Source organism: Lactuca saligna, chromosome 8, assembly GCF_052625555.1.
Source record: "Lactuca saligna cultivar CGN05327 chromosome 8, ASM5262555v1, whole genome shotgun sequence".
Classification (NCBI taxonomy): domain Eukaryota; kingdom Viridiplantae; phylum Streptophyta; class Magnoliopsida; order Asterales; family Asteraceae; genus Lactuca; species Lactuca saligna.
In genome coordinates, this window is record NC_136424.1 from 271,356,270 (window position 1) to 271,372,028 (window position 15,759).

The following is a 15,759-nucleotide window of genomic DNA, read 5'->3' on the forward strand; positions in this document are numbered from 1 at the left end:
ACAAAAAGGGATCTTTGTGGAAGCTCTCGTTGGTGTTGTATTTCTTGAGCATCGATCCAATGTATTTTCAACGGGAGAAGACTCTATGAAGAATCCTTTTTGTTATTATTTTTCTTTGGAATTCCGGGGAAGAATCATCGAGGAAGAATGACATTGATCAAAGCGATGATGAGGAAGTGGAGGAAAGAGATGGACTATGCAATAGTTAGGTCTGATCCGAGAGAGAGAGAGAGAGAGAGAGAGAGAGAGAGAGAGAGAGAGAGATAGAGAGAGAGAGAGAGAGAGAGAGAGATAGTGTGGGTGGGACCCCTTGTGCATTTTTTTCTTTTTTTTTTAATAAATGAAAATGTCATAAATGGTCCCTGTGGTTGTGAAATGACGAAAATGTCCTTTCAGTTAACGGATAAACTTAACGGAGTCAGCAATAAGGACTAGTCGTCAAAAGTTTTGAAAGCACAATGACCATTTATGGGGTTTTTAAACCACGGGGACTGAACTTCAGATTTTGGAAAACCACAGGGACCATTTATGATGTTTTTTCTTTTAATAATTTCTATCAAATAAGAAAAACCTCATGAGATAAACAAACAACGAACAAAAAAAAACAGCACGAGACTTATGGTTTTTTTCTTTGTGAAATCGATCAATTGTTCATATAATTTATAGCTGTAAAAGCGTCCATATGAATTATGACGGAAATTCAGTAAATAATAAGTTTAATAGCAACGTTAAAGTGAGTAAAAATCGTAAACTAATTTTGTTAAAGTCAGTAATGAAAGGAAACAATCATAATTCAATATTAGTGGGAGTAAAAATAGGAGAATAGCTACATTTAAAATTTAGTACTATTTGTAGCTATCCTACGTAGTTTTAAACAATGTTTTAAAAACCGATTTGAACCGGCCGGTTGGACCGGAAACCGGGAGAGGGAGCGGTTCAACTATCACCGGTTTTACATTGATTTTTGAACCGGATTGAACCGGACGGTTTTTAGAAAAAACCGGTTGAACCGGTTAAACCGAATAAAAACACACGAAAAAAAAACCATTTACATCATAAACTTTGGTGATTTTTTTTCAAAACTCTATTTAGTTTTCTTTAAATAAAAACATATGGTAAATGTTATAGATTTTTTTGATGTGTTTGTATTCATCAAAAAGTATATTTCGTTTCGGTATTATACTTTATTTTCTTTTTAACTTATATGGATTGATGTAAAACACTAAAACCTATGGTTAAGTGTCATTTTAATGTATTTGGATTCATGTAGAACTTATTTTTGTGTATTTTTAACGTTTTAACTTATAAACATCAAATTCATAATTTTTATATTTATGTATGTGTAGGAAAAAAAAAAAAAAAAACATGAAAAATATAGAAACCGGTTTATCCGGCGGTCGAACCGGTTAAACCGGGTACCAGTCACCATACCGGTTCAATTAAAAAAACGGTTTTTAAAACATTGGTTTTAAATCAAAACAACGTAGTATTTGAGGTTCTATATCTAAACTTACATACTAGACAGCCATATATTCACTTATATATATATATATATATATATATATATATATATATATATATATATATATATATATATACACCAAACCCCTAACATTAGTTAATCCTAGCACATTTAGGGTATATTTCTATTTTTTTGTTCTCCTATTTATTGTTGTATATGTAAATACCAAATGGATAATGACGTTTGCCTTGAGTAAAATAACCGTTTTACCCATCAATATGATAAAGACCATATTACTCGTTTGCTAACCTAACCCATTAACACAAATCAAATGGGAAGTGGTAGACAAGAAACATGGGTGTCTAGACGCCTATAGGCCTATAGGGCCCTTTGCTCACTTAATCCATTCAGAAATTCCATGCATCAAGTGGAAAAAGTACATGCATTTAATAAATATTGTAAACATAACAAACTATGAGTATGATAAATGACCATTTTACCCTTCACCAACTCAGCACATTTGGTAGGAAGGGAAAAAGGGTGTCTAAATGTATGTAGGGTACTTTGCTCGCTTAACCCATTAACACATTCCACCCATCAAGTAAATATTGTTGCATACATAGACAGTTTGAATATATGATAAATGACCATTTTGCCCATTTGCTGACTTTACCCATCAAAACAAATCAAGACATATTTCATGGCAACAAGTGGAAACATGAAATACAATAACAATCCAATAGACAGACATTATAATACTGTGAAAAAAACAAAAAAAAAAAAAAAGTAAATAAAATCATGAAAATGAAAGACTTTGGAGCAAAAAGACCAAAAAGGGTATCATCAGGAAGCATTCATTTCTTAAAGAAATGTACAAGTGTCAAAACACCCTGAATGTGAAAGAAAAGTACAAGTTGTGAAGGAGTCCTTCCATGCAAATAACTTCCTGTTTTCTAACATTTTCAGCACAAATCCATTTGGACAATAAGACAACAAATGAAATGACTATTTTGACCCTTGGCTTCACAAAATGAGAATTTGCAGCAAACAGTGTGTTTGTTGCATTATAACACTACACTCACTCATCGTGCTTGCCTCCTTGTGCGTGCAATGAGTGCCAGAAGAATCTTTTTTCTAGGTCCCTGTCAAAACAAATTAATTAAAAAAATAAAAATAAAAAAAACTCAATGCATATATATATATATATATATATATATATATATATATATATATATATATATATATATATATATATATATATATATATATATATATATATATATAAAGTTGTTTCTTTTCTACTTGATACAAAACAAGATGACTTAAGTGAAAGGTTGGTCACTTTCAAGTGTTAAAAGATTCCCGAAATTACAATACTACCCTTCTTCATTTTATAATTTATTACTTATTTTAGAAAAGAAATAAAAAGTTAACACAAAATATTACAAAGGAAACATACCATAGGTATTCCCAACTCTTTGAGATCATGATCTCCCATTTGACTCAATGCAGCCATATCAACCTAAATAGCAATCCAAAACATGAGAGAAGAAAAAAAAAAAAAAAAAAAAAAAAAAAAAAAAAAAAAGATAATATTTTCATTATTACATATAACATACCTCCTCAACCTTGAATGAAATTACATATTTTTCCAATCCCAATGAGCGCAAAAAAGCCTCTACAGTAACATGTTCTTGAACCTAGAAACAACAAATAAAAATAAATTCAAATCAAGAAACAAAATATTTGGAGTAAATTACACGAATGGTCCCTATGGTTTGGGGTAATTTGTGCGTTTGGTCCCTAACTTATTTTTTTAACTCGGAAAGTCCTTACTGTTTGTTTTTTCGGGTAAGACAGGGACCAAGCGCATAACAAAAACAAACAGTAGGGACCTTCCGAGTTAAAAAAATAAGTTAGGGACCAAACATGCAAATTACCATAAACCATAGGGACCATTTGTGTAATTTACTCAAATATTTGATATATAACAAAGGAAGGTGAGGTGGCTTAACTGGATATTGACTTCGTTGAAGATTACTGCCAGGTGGCAATGAGGGCGGTGGCAAAGATTTCACGGGCCCACCAGAAAGAGGCGGTTTTGTGAGAAAAGGTCCCAAAGGCCTTGAAATTTCACCATTATCCCTACTTGAGTATACCATTGTTCTAGGGTTTTCAATTCTAGGGTTTTCATATTCCCTTGTTATGATTCTTCTTTGAGGCTCTTCAATCCTTCTTGTTGATGGAGGAGATAAACCCCTTGTAGAATTCAAAACCCTTTCTGGTGATTTGCGCCTAATATGATCCAAACTCCATGGAGAATAAGAATTTCCCAAAAAGCCCATTTGGGATGATGGAGCTTCTGAACTTCTCATGGAAGTATATTGCCCTGTCATCCCATTTCCACCATTAATCTTTGGTATTATTCCTTGTCTATCATCTCTTGTTTGTGGGACCCGTTGCCTCTCATCCATATGTAGTAGTGTCTTCTCCCTTGGATCAGGGATAGGCATAGGAATACGTCTTCTATCATCTCTTGAGTCAGACACCCTTTGACTTTGACTTTGACTTTCGTGTGAGCTAGAGTTGGTTGTTGAAGAACGGGCCCGCCTTGATAACATGTCACGAAGGTCAACGGTGTTGTGTTGACCGTTGGTTTGTGTCCGTTTCATGATTTTGAATCGAAGGTCGTCTTTACTAAGATGAAAATCTTGAAAAAAGATTGGTGGAATTGGAAATTAGATTGGAATTTTGACAAAAGGTTATGAAAAAGATTATGGAGAAGGATATTACCATTGAGGAAATTACTACTCTGTGAAGTCAATCTACCATTATCTCCACGCAGCCTGATAATTGAATTTGAAGTGAATGCAAAAGATTAGGAATTTAAATATGATAATGTTATTATTTCTTCAAGCAAATGATTAGGAATTACAATAAGCAATTAAGAACTAGAATAAGCAAATAATGTTAACTAACATCAATGATCTTCCTATCGCTAATGAGTAACCTTATCAATTGCTATAAGGTTCAACCCTAGATAAACTTTCTTGAAGAGCAATATAAGAAATTAAGAATCCAGTTTGAATAAAAAGTAAAAGGAAGAGCTTAAGATCAAAACTCTAGGAAGGTTGAAAAGAAAATTACAATCATACCGTTTATTGTCAAGTTGAACATCCGCACTACTTCCTAGTCTATCTCTAACTGGTCGTTTACTCCCAACAGCTGGAACTGGATCGGAAAACTCTCTGTCCAATACAGCTCCTGCTCTTTTCACCACCTACGCAAATTAAAAGCTGCAATGTCAACATAAATACCAAAAGAGAATCCCGAAAGAAGTAATTTGTTATTCACCAAGTCGGTTATAGCATAATCAATTCATCAAGATAGTAACAAGATATGACCGAAGAATAACAGAACGAATGATATCGCTTGTTTACCTGCCCGCTGCGGCCTAATGTGATTGTAACTTGTGACCTCGAGGTCTCTGCCATAACTTTAGCTTTCAACAGAAAAAGAAAAAAAAAAAAAAAAAGGGTTATGGAAACCCTAGGCGTTCAGTTTCACCAATTGAAGAATGACGATTTCAGAACACAGCTATACATAATCACCAAATCAAAATATGAAACCCTAGATAGGATTAAAAGAGGGAGTGAAGATTTGAGAATTTGGAATTTGATCCAGCGTCGAATCGGGGTGCGAGAGGGATGGAATCAAAAGAGGCGTTATTGGGTCATGTGCGTGAGGGTTGAGGCCAAATGAAATGGGTATATCGCTATACATGAAGCCGTGAACTTTCTTTATTATTAAATTAAACTAAAATGTTTCTTATTGATTTCTAAAATCCCTAATAATTATTAAAAATGAACTTTAAATTAAACAATGGTCCTGATTACATTTCACTCCTGTAGTTTACATATTCGGATTGTTTTGCTGGCATCATCATGGGCCAAAATATACATACACCTCCCATTGTAACTTTCTTCTTACATTTCATTCCTAATTTTATTCCTAGGTTTTTCTCTCCACATAATCAACCAAGAGTGTATCCCCATGAGAGTCAATAGATGTAGTTGTGATCGATTGGAAGATTTCGAAATTAAAAAGGACATACTATATGAATAGGGTTGTAAACGAACTGAACGTTCGGCGAACCGTTTGTGAATTGTTCGGCAGGAAGTTTGTTTATATTCGTTTATTTAATAAATGAACGAACATGAACAAAATTTATCGTTCATTTGGTTAAATGAACAATGGTCTCGTTCGTTCATTTATGTTCATGAACATTCATTTATGATGTTCGTTTAAGTTTATTTATATTCATTTATATTCAAAAAAAAATTATTATATTGCTATATTATATGTTCGTTTATGTTCATATATGTTCAATTATATTTTTTTATCTTTGTTCATTTATGTTTGTTCGTTTATGTTCGTTTAGCATGTTCACGAACATGAACAAGGTAATTTCTTAAACGAACGAACATGAACAAGAAAATCTTGTTCGTTTATCCGTTCGTGTTCGTTTGTTGTTCGGCTAACTTAAACGAACGAACATGAACAAGCTCTTGTTCGTTTTCGCTTGGTTCGTTTACAGCCCTATATATGAAGACATTAACGCTCCTCAATGGATTGATTTCTCCATTCATGATCCTCCTATTGATGATGAAGCTTGGTTCTGACGCCCTGGTGATTTTTTTGTTCTTGTGTTGAATGCTTGAAATTACTATTTTCTAACAAGTTTTAAGTTTTAGGTCATTGATTAAGTTTTCTTATATTTGATGATGTTACTCATAAGTCTAATTTTTGCAAATTCGTTCATCGGGTAACTAATCTGATGATCGAATACACATATATAAATGGGTCCCTGTATTGATACTAGACTTGTTATTCATCCATCGATTTATTGTTAATTTACTGATTGCTTGATTCGATTATACATCTGAATATTAATCTCCCTTTTACTATCAATTTTCAATTTTAACTTATTGTGTTTATAATCTTCTGATTGTTGACATGATTTTGGTTCTTTAACTTGAGTGCTTTTTAAATATGCAATTAATGGTTTCTATTTTATAATGGTTTTGAATTTTTCTACTGAGCATTCCGATTATTTGATATAATGTTTAAGTGTAGTTTTTAGCTTCTTTATGATATAATGCCACGGAGATTAATGAAGGGGGACTCATGATTCGACGGTACTTTTGGTTCAGGAAGTTATGACTCAGGTTACCAGTTTTTTTATTGTATGAGTAAAGACTTTTCCTTTTTTTTTTTTATCTAAATTAAGATCGGTCTTAATGGTTATATTTGTTCCCCATTTAAGTAAAAATGAATCATGCGCTATTACCAAGGGGTTGTTTCTTTTTTACTTAATGTGTTAAATAGGTTAAACACTTAATATACAAATTTGTGTCTTCTTTTGACTTAGTATGGACAAAATGACTTAGAGGGTTAAGCCTAAATATTTGAATTAATGTAAGAAAAAAAAACTATTAAGACACCAACACAAACATCATTATCCATTTAGCCATTGTACCCATAAAATACTTAATGGAAAAAAAAGAAACAACCCCTAGGTCCATTTATTTAGTCAAAACGAAACAACACCTTAGTGATCCGTAGAGATAAAAGTTCTTTTATTTTTGCAGCTTTTGGTAGAGCTAGATGGTGTTGACCAACGAAAGGGTGTTTATGTAATTGGTGCTATAAACAGGTGTGACACATTATCTTTGATTTTTTTTATAAATTACTTTATTTATGATTGATCATGTTTATTTGATTTTAGGCCTGAGATGGTAGACAAGGCACTCTTAAGACCCAAAAGAATAGAGAAACTTGTATATGTGCCTCTGCCAAATCTAGTATGGGTTAATCTTGAAAGCTCTTGCTAGGAATAAACCAATAGATGTTGACATGAACTTGATTGCTATTGGTCAGAGTAAGGCTTCTGTAAATTTTAGTGGATTCGATCTTTTTGCATTGGTTCGCATCTCTTCCATACACATGCATGACATATTCTAAACATCATAAAGATTTAAAATAGCAATGGCTTTTCAATATGCCTATCAAACTATTCAAATTTAAACCAAAAACTAATAATCATTTACTATCACACAAAAGTTCATCATTTAATTTGATGAAAGATATAATAAAAATGTATAGTTAACAGTTACATATTAAATATTATGAACTAAATGCAAGAAATACTAATTTATTTTCGTTTTTTTTTATCTATGGCATTTTACTTTTTTTTGTTATTAGAACATTGTATGTTTCAATTATTTCTTATTAAGGAATTGTTCTTTAAAAAAGTCAACTCTTTATAGCTACATTTGGGCAGATATTCATATTATAGTGCTTTGATAAGATATAATTTAGAAGAACAATGTTGCAATAAGAAGAAACAAAAATACAATGTTGTAATAAAAGATTGGGTTAAATGTAAGAAATAGCGACGAACTTCCATTGATTTGTTTATTTTAGCATCCAGATTTTATTTATTTCTATTACAACATTGTAATTTGGAATATCTACTCGACGCTTAACAATGTTAACATTGCTATACTACACAAATAAATAAAAATAGACAGAATTTCAAAATGATCCCTATAGTTTGTCATTTTATGTTAAGGAATCACCCATATCTTATCAGTTTTGAGCTCGACTTCTATCAGCTTTTTCTCATAATGGAAATTGAGTTCCTCAGTTCCTACCAAAGATATCGCACTGTGTAAATGGGGGATTCGTATTCAAATGACAATTTTGAGGGTGATATATCAGATAAAATCGCATTATCCTCCAAGAAGATTCTTTGTGTACTCGAGAATGCAGGAAAGAATTTGAATCTCATGAGGATGGATGTTCCTTTAAGAGATATGGAGAGCAAGAATTTGCTTGATCATTTAGATGTTTGTTTGGAATTCATTGATGAAAGTAGTAAAAAGGGTTAAGTTTTGGTTCATTGCTTTGCAGGTGTATCCTGAAGGTAAATCAAAATCGTTCATACTAAATACCAATTTCTCATTTCATCCATTACTTTCATGTTCATGTACATGTATACTTCTTGTATCTATATGTATACCCTTTACACAAATTCATGCTCCCCCTCCAGGAGACTCTGTTATAACTCTTACAGGACTTTAAGCGTACACTATTATTTATATATAGGTACTGTGAAGATTCGTCTGACTAGAATACTAACAAGTGTTTGTGCAAAAATCTTTGTAATCCATCATTTAACTCAAAAATAACATTGGTGTACTCGTTAACTAGATATTTTGTTTTCGCTTATAGAAAGTTTTCCTTTTTAGAAATTGGGTTTGTCAAAAATGATCCAACATTCTTGATAATGGAAAAATGGTCCTTCGTTTTTCAATTATCAAATAAGACCCATATTTGTCAAAAGGTGGCTCAAAGCTATGTGATTTGTTGACAGTGGTCCATTTTCTCCAAAATACTTGTTTAAGCAAATTTTTGACATAAATACTTAGGATTTTGTCACAACTAGCAATTTTAGCTAGGAAATTTTGTACTCCTGTAAGCATCATCAGTTGTGATACATATAATTCTTACTAATATCAAACATTATGCTAAATCAATGACAGAAATTTCAATCAAGTTTCATCCAGTAAAAGTTCAAAGCTTTATACAAAACGTTTCAAATAGTCAACTATGAATTTGAAAACCCTAAGAATCCCAGTTCAAGTTCAGTATGGACTAGGATTTTCTTATTAGGCCTAATGGACCAATAAGCATCCAATTTGACTATGTTGGGCTTAGAACCCTTAAATAGGCTCTAATGGACCTACATATTCAAAACTTAATATTTTGGGCCATGTGGACCTAAAATGATTTAGTTTATCCCTAATGGGCCTTATTGGGCCATAACAACTCCAATCACCCTAAAGAGCCATAAAACTACCTAATGGACTTTCATTGGGCCGTGAACAAACCTAAAGGCATAATGGGCAAAAAACCTTCACTATGGGCCTCCTAACCTCGAGTCAAATCAAGAAAAGGCCCAAGCCCCTCCATTCCTTCCCTTTCTCGGCCCATGTGTAAAAAAAATTGCTAATTTACCCAAACCATGACATATCATTGTTGTTTAGAGGACAACAAGGCATTTTATACAACATACAATAAGGTACTTCTCATGTTTCCATGCAAAGCCTCCCCCACCCTCTTTCTTTGTTTCTCTTGGCTGAGAGCTAGCAACACACACACACATAATTTCAAATTCTCTCCAAAACACTTTCAAGATCATCCTCCTTCTTCCATCAAGGATCTCAAATTTTTACTTGTGTTTCAAGGAAGGATTTTCATCAAGCATTTTCAACCCTTGGTAAGTTGTTATCAAACAAAAACATCTCCTTCCATTTTAATATTAATAACTCCTTCTTAAATAGCTTTACTCCATGATCATACTCTTAGAAACTTCCTAAGTTCGAAAATCACTCAAGAAATCTTGCTAAAGGGCAAGATCTCTCCATTTTTTCTTTAAAACCGAGAACAACAAGCAAATGTGAGTTCATACCCTCTTGTTTTTGGTTTTACTTGTTTTTAGGGGGAGAATACAAGTGTTGTGTGTTGATCTATGTATTTATGCATGTTACATGTGGTTTCATTGATTTATGTAGTGTATATGAGTTAAATCTTAACAAATCTTGAGATCTTTAACAATAAGGGATAAAATCCATATACTAAAACACCTTAAACACCATATTACAAAGATAAAAGTGTATTGCATATCCAAGATGTGTGAAACAAAACAAAAATCTTACATAAGAATCTTTTGGCAAATAAGTAAAGTATAGGGTTAAAAGTGACATTTTCGGTTTTATAGGGATCAAAGAGGTTATATTTGGATGAAACTGAATTTTTATGATAATCACCCTTTTCAAAGGACCAAAGATGTAAATTTTATAATATTGGGTTCAAAATTTTAGGTCTTACGGTTTTTGGGCCCAAATAGCAAAGAATGTAAATTTTGGGGATTAAAAATGTTATTTGATCAAAAGCTTGATCCAAAAACATAAATAAAACAAAATAAGGGTTAAAAAGGACACTTATTTCTAAATTGGGCTAAAAATGCAAAGTTTTTGGAATTTGGGCCAAAAATGTAAAATTTATTGAAAGGGGACCAAAAATGTAAACTCTTTTACCAAACAAGGGTTGAAAATGTTAATAATTGCATTTTGGGCTGAAATTGTAAATTAATTTATAATTGGACCGAAAATGCTAAGTTAAATGATTTAAAGGACTAAAAATGTCATTTTATACTAATAAGGGCTGAAAATGTAATTTTATGTGAAAAGGGGGTTGAAATGGTCAAATAAGTATTTTGGGTCAAATATGTCAATTATTGAACAACCGGACCAAAGATATAAATTTTTATAACTTAAGGGTTTAAAATGGTATTTTTATATATAACTAAAATATATTGTTATAAATCAAACATTGGATATTTTATAACATCACGAGCTAATGCCTCATCTAGAAACACTGTAACACCCAAAGTTTCGAAGACCAAGGAAGGAAAGAAAACCCTAAGTTTAGGGGTCGACTCGGCGAGTCTAAGGAGGGACTCGGCGAGTCCGAGCGGGATCCGGGTCGGGAGTAAGTGACCGACTCGGTGAGTCGACCAGGGTGACTCGGCGAGTCTGGTCTATGCGTGAAAAACCCTAAATTTGGGACTTGGGGCCTATATAAATGTCTTAATCTTCTTCCTAGGGTTCTTTACTGCCTCTTTAGCCCTGGATATCAAACCCTAGCCGTCATATCTCCTAGTTGAGCCTTGGGAGGTGCTTTAAAGCTTGGAAAAGGAAGAAGGAACTTGGAGGAGCAAGAAGGAGCTATAGATCTGGGATTGTGAGTTCATTTTGAGCACTTGGAGGTAATAAACTAGTTCCTGGACCCTTTTTGCACCTAGATCTATGTGTGGTTGTTGGGGCTCTTTTGCCATAATGTTATTATTTTGGGTTAGAAGCCGGATCTGGAGTTGCTACTTCAGATTCAAGTGTTTTAGGGCCTGGAGAAGCATAAAGTATCAGTCATGGTGTTGATTTTGAAGTCCCTTGGCCTTACACCCTAGTTAATGGCGTATCTTGCCTAGATCTCCTTCTCTACAAGTAAAGTTTGCAACTTTACGTAAGGAATAGACCTTAAAAGAGTGGATCTACAGTTTGGAGTCCATGCATGACTCAAGGTCCTCTGCATGTATGTAAAACCGAATGGACTCGGCGAGTCCTTCGAGTGGACTCGGCGAGTAGCTTGAAGATGAGGATGAACTCGACGAGTAGGATGAACAACTCGTCGAGTCGGATGAAGTTAGGCATGGACTCGGCGAGTTGGATGAGCAACTCGGCGAGTTGGTTGAAGATTGTCTAGGACTCGGCGAGTCATGGACTGACTCGGCGAGTCGGGTCGCGAATAAGAAAGACCCTGAGTTTATGAACTCGGCGAGTCTTGAGTCTTTAGGAAGACTCGGCGAGTAGGGTTGACCTGGAAGGTTGACTTTGACCAGAGTTGACTTAGTTGACTGTCAGACTAAGTGTCATATGTATATTGATAGCTCGGAGAGCTGGAGGAGCAGCGGATCAGGGGATTGTCGAGTAGCAGCCAGAGATTTATCAGTAGGGTTCAGCAGTCGCAGGTGAGTTTCCTTCCAGTAGGAACGGGTCTAAGGCCACAATGCCGACCCGTTCAGTTAGCAGTAGTTTCCGGATTTAGGTCCGATGCAGTAGTTAGTATGTTCGATGCCTTCGTGGCTCGAACAGGATTTGTGTGCTATGTTTCATGTGTTAAGTATTATGTGTTCCGGGCCATGGCCCGATGTAGCATGTCGTATATGTGTTAAGCTAGTTGATGTGTTATGCTATGCTATATTCAGTCAGTCAGTTTCGGACTTCGGTCCGATGCAGTTAGTTCCGGACTTCGGTCCGATGCAGGGGACAAGGTCCCAGTCAGTTCCGGACTTCGGTCCGATGCAATTAGTTCCGGACTTCGGTCCGATGCAGGGGACAAGGTCCCAGTCAGTTCCGGACTTCGGTCCGATGCAGTTAGTTCCGGACTTCGGTCCGATGCAGGGGACAAGGTCCCAGTCAGTTCCGGACTTCGATCCGATGCAGTTAGTTCCGTACTTCGGTCCGATGCAGGGGACAAGGTCCCAGTCAGTTCCGGACTTCGGTCCGATGCAGTTTCCGGGCTTCGGCCCGATGCAGTGGGCAAGGCCCAATATGTGTTTATATGTTTTTGTATGGTATGTGTTAGATTGGGGGAGATCACTAAGCTTCGTGCTTACGGTTTTCAGTTTTGGTTTCAAGTACCCAGTTTTCAAAAGAGGAGCTCGGGGAGATTGCAGTGCACACACCGTAGTTAGTTAGCCTGGGAATGTTCGACTCTGATAATGATATTATGTTTTGAATTAATACTCGAGAATTTATGTTATGACTTATGATACAGTTTTTATAAATATGATCCTAGTAATGCTTTTAAAGAAATTTTTGGTCGTGATTTTTGGGTCGTTACAAGTTGGTATCAGAGCCTTGGTTTGAGGGATTCAGATATGCATTCGAGTGTATTTGAACTCAAACTAAGGACACGATAAAGGATTTTCAAAAGAAAAACATTTTTGAAAAAGGGTTTTGGAAAAAGAACATAGAAAGAAAAGATTTTTTCGAAAACGAGAAAAGGGTGTGGTGCATGCAATCAGCCGAGCTCAAGTAAGTACTCCCAATTTACCCATACAAGTTATGTTATGATCATCATTATCAGTTTCAGTTTCAATTTCAGCTTCAGTAGAACAGCATGCTAGAATAAGGCTAAGGATCTAGGATGATGCCTTATGTGCCTGTTTTATGTGTTTTAGCTAATAAGAATTGCACGCTAGTATTGAGTAGACAGTAGTAGGATAGTCTATACAGGTTATGCCTGATAGCATGAGCTTAGCATTGTATGCTAGTGCAGTTTCTTGTTATGAGAATTGTTTTGCCTAAGTATGTTTCCTTTATCCGAATGTTGCTTGATTTGTGCTTTGTGGGACTCTGAGTGATGGGAGTTAGCCATTAGGTGAATACGTCGCATCACATGTGATTAAGGTTGAATAATCTCAGAGTGCTGGATTTGGCCCTACTGCGCAGCTCTCGTTTGAGTCCAACCGTTGTAGGGACGAGTCCTTTACTTGAAGGATTATCTGAGCCTCGTCACATGTGATGGTATTCAGGTGGTGACTAATTGGAATTACAAGGAGGCCTTCAGCAGCTGAGGACTGTTTGGGTAGAGTTAGAGGTTCCCCAGGGCAAGCCTAGGATGAGAGTAGCAGAGATCAGTAGAAGAGTAAAGGGGACTTGGTGGAGTTGAGGTAACTCTTGAGGAAAGTACGGATAGATGTGGAAGGTAGTAGGGGCCCATACTACTGAAAGCAGAGGATCCGTACTCGATTCAAGAGGGGCCGAGGCGAAACCAAGGAACTAGTAGAGTATGTGAGAGATCCCTCAGCAGTAGTATGTAATTGATCAGGGATTGTTATATTTTCAGCATGGTGACGTTGCGCGAGATATCAGTTGGCAGTTCAGGTGCAGGGGAGGGGTCTGGCTCGGGTTTTGGAGCCGGGCAGCTTGATGATCAGATGAGGGATTTCATTTCTGCAGAGATTATGCGCAACATCATTGATCAGACTCCAGTGATTTTCGGTTCAGTTAGAGAGGCCATTGTGGAGCTCATGGACAGTCACCTTAAGGCCTTAGGGGCCGGGGCAGTTTCAGGACAGTTTGAGGCTCATATAGAGCCCGATTATGATGGATCCCAGGGATCCATCAGAAAGGGGAGTCCCATTTTTAGCACTTGTCATCCGGGGTCGGGAGTGAGTGGTCCCCCTTACCCCCAAGAGGGTTCCCTGCGGGATTGGATTGCTGCAGAGGTTTCGCGGGTTCTCCAGGAAGAGTTACCAAACACCATTGGGCGTATCACCGATTGTGTGGTCGACGGGATTGAAAGGCGGACCTCAGCTGTCCAGGCAATGGGTGAAATGGTCACTATGACCCATGAGCGGGAGATTGACTCGGATAGTCAGCTTGGGAAGAGGAAGCGGTCTTCCGGTCTAGTTCGGCAAGATGGGCAGTCGGACACTGTCGAAGTGGGTGTCAGAAGCCCGCAAGGTCGAGATAGTTGCTCGAGGGAGAAGGGAGCACGAGCTGGCGTGCGCAGCAAGTCTAAGTGCGGCAGATGCGGATGGAAGGGTCACAAACGTCAGGAATGCACAGTAGAAGTAGAGTTATGCCATCGTTGTCATCAGCCTGGCCACGTTAGGGTGAATTGCCCCGTTCAGCGGTTGGGACAGCCTTATTGCCGGAGTAGAGTTCGAAAATCAGAGAGATTTGAGGATCCTTCAGATCAGGTTGCAGGTATGATTCTTTTCCCTCTATTTTACTATTCACAACATTATTGCTATGTTGCTGCATTGATGTCAATAAACTTATGTGTGGTGTTAGTGTGGCTTGTTTGTGATTATGATATATGCCTTTTGCATACCTCGGATAATTGGTTTGTAGTTAGGGGATGTGCTCATATGGAGAAGTTTCGGAGGATGCAGTAACTGTAGCATGGTAGGGAGAGATTTGGTTCGTTTCGCTAGTTCGGAGTGGTTAGTGTTGGAATGGATTGGTTAGATCCCTAGCTATGGCAGGCTTGGGTCCCTTAGCAGGATGATTATGGAATGACAGCAAGGATCGGGATCTCTTTTGAGTGTGAAGCCGCAAGGGATAAGCAGGATCGAAGTAGGGGAGAACCCTCCGGGTATATTTGGATAAGAGTCTCGTAGACTCAGAATGAGTGCGCGGCCTCTAAGAAGAAATGGTAGTAGCTCAGTGATGGATGGATTGAGAAGTTCAGAATTAGGAGTTCGAGAACTTTTCCCAGCAGTTAGTTCATGTAATCGAGATGGTTAGAAGCTGGTTGGGAATCCAAGATTGAGGGCCACCTGTCGGACGCCTGAGAGTCGGAATGAAGACCCTGAGGATGGGTAGCAGGAGATGTTTTAGCATTGGTAGCCAGTGTCTGAGGCAGCATGCAGGTTGCGTAGATTCAGGAGTTGGGAAGTTGGAAACTTCCCAACAATAGCTTCTTGTATCCAGATTAGTAGACGGTTGGTCTGGGAACCAAGCCGAAGGATTCCTCGACGAAGCGCTAAGGATATCAAGGAGATAAGATGTCGAGGATGATGCAGAATTCAAAGACTGAGGGATGGTTTGAGAAATCGGGATGAAGAATCACTAGCAGTCAGATAGTAGTAGTAGTGT

General features: G+C 36.7%; 1 protein-coding gene across 1 annotated transcript; it reads right to left on the reverse strand.

The window, feature by feature from the left end:
• Window positions 1-2,288: 2,288 nt before the first annotated feature.
• Window positions 2,289-5,233, reverse strand: LOC145012660 (Sterile alpha motif (SAM) domain-containing protein). The gene is made up of 7 exons (XM_078971455.1): window positions 4,903-5,233; window positions 4,618-4,742; window positions 4,256-4,308; window positions 3,478-4,172; window positions 3,082-3,162; window positions 2,922-2,984; window positions 2,289-2,604 (listed from the first exon to the last, which is right to left on the reverse strand). The coding sequence occupies exons 1-7, from the start codon at window positions 4,954-4,956 to the stop codon at window positions 2,545-2,547; spliced, it is 1,131 nt and encodes a 376-aa protein (XP_078827581.1). The 5' UTR covers window positions 4,957-5,233; the 3' UTR covers window positions 2,289-2,544.
• Window positions 5,234-15,759: the final 10,526 nt, after the last annotated feature.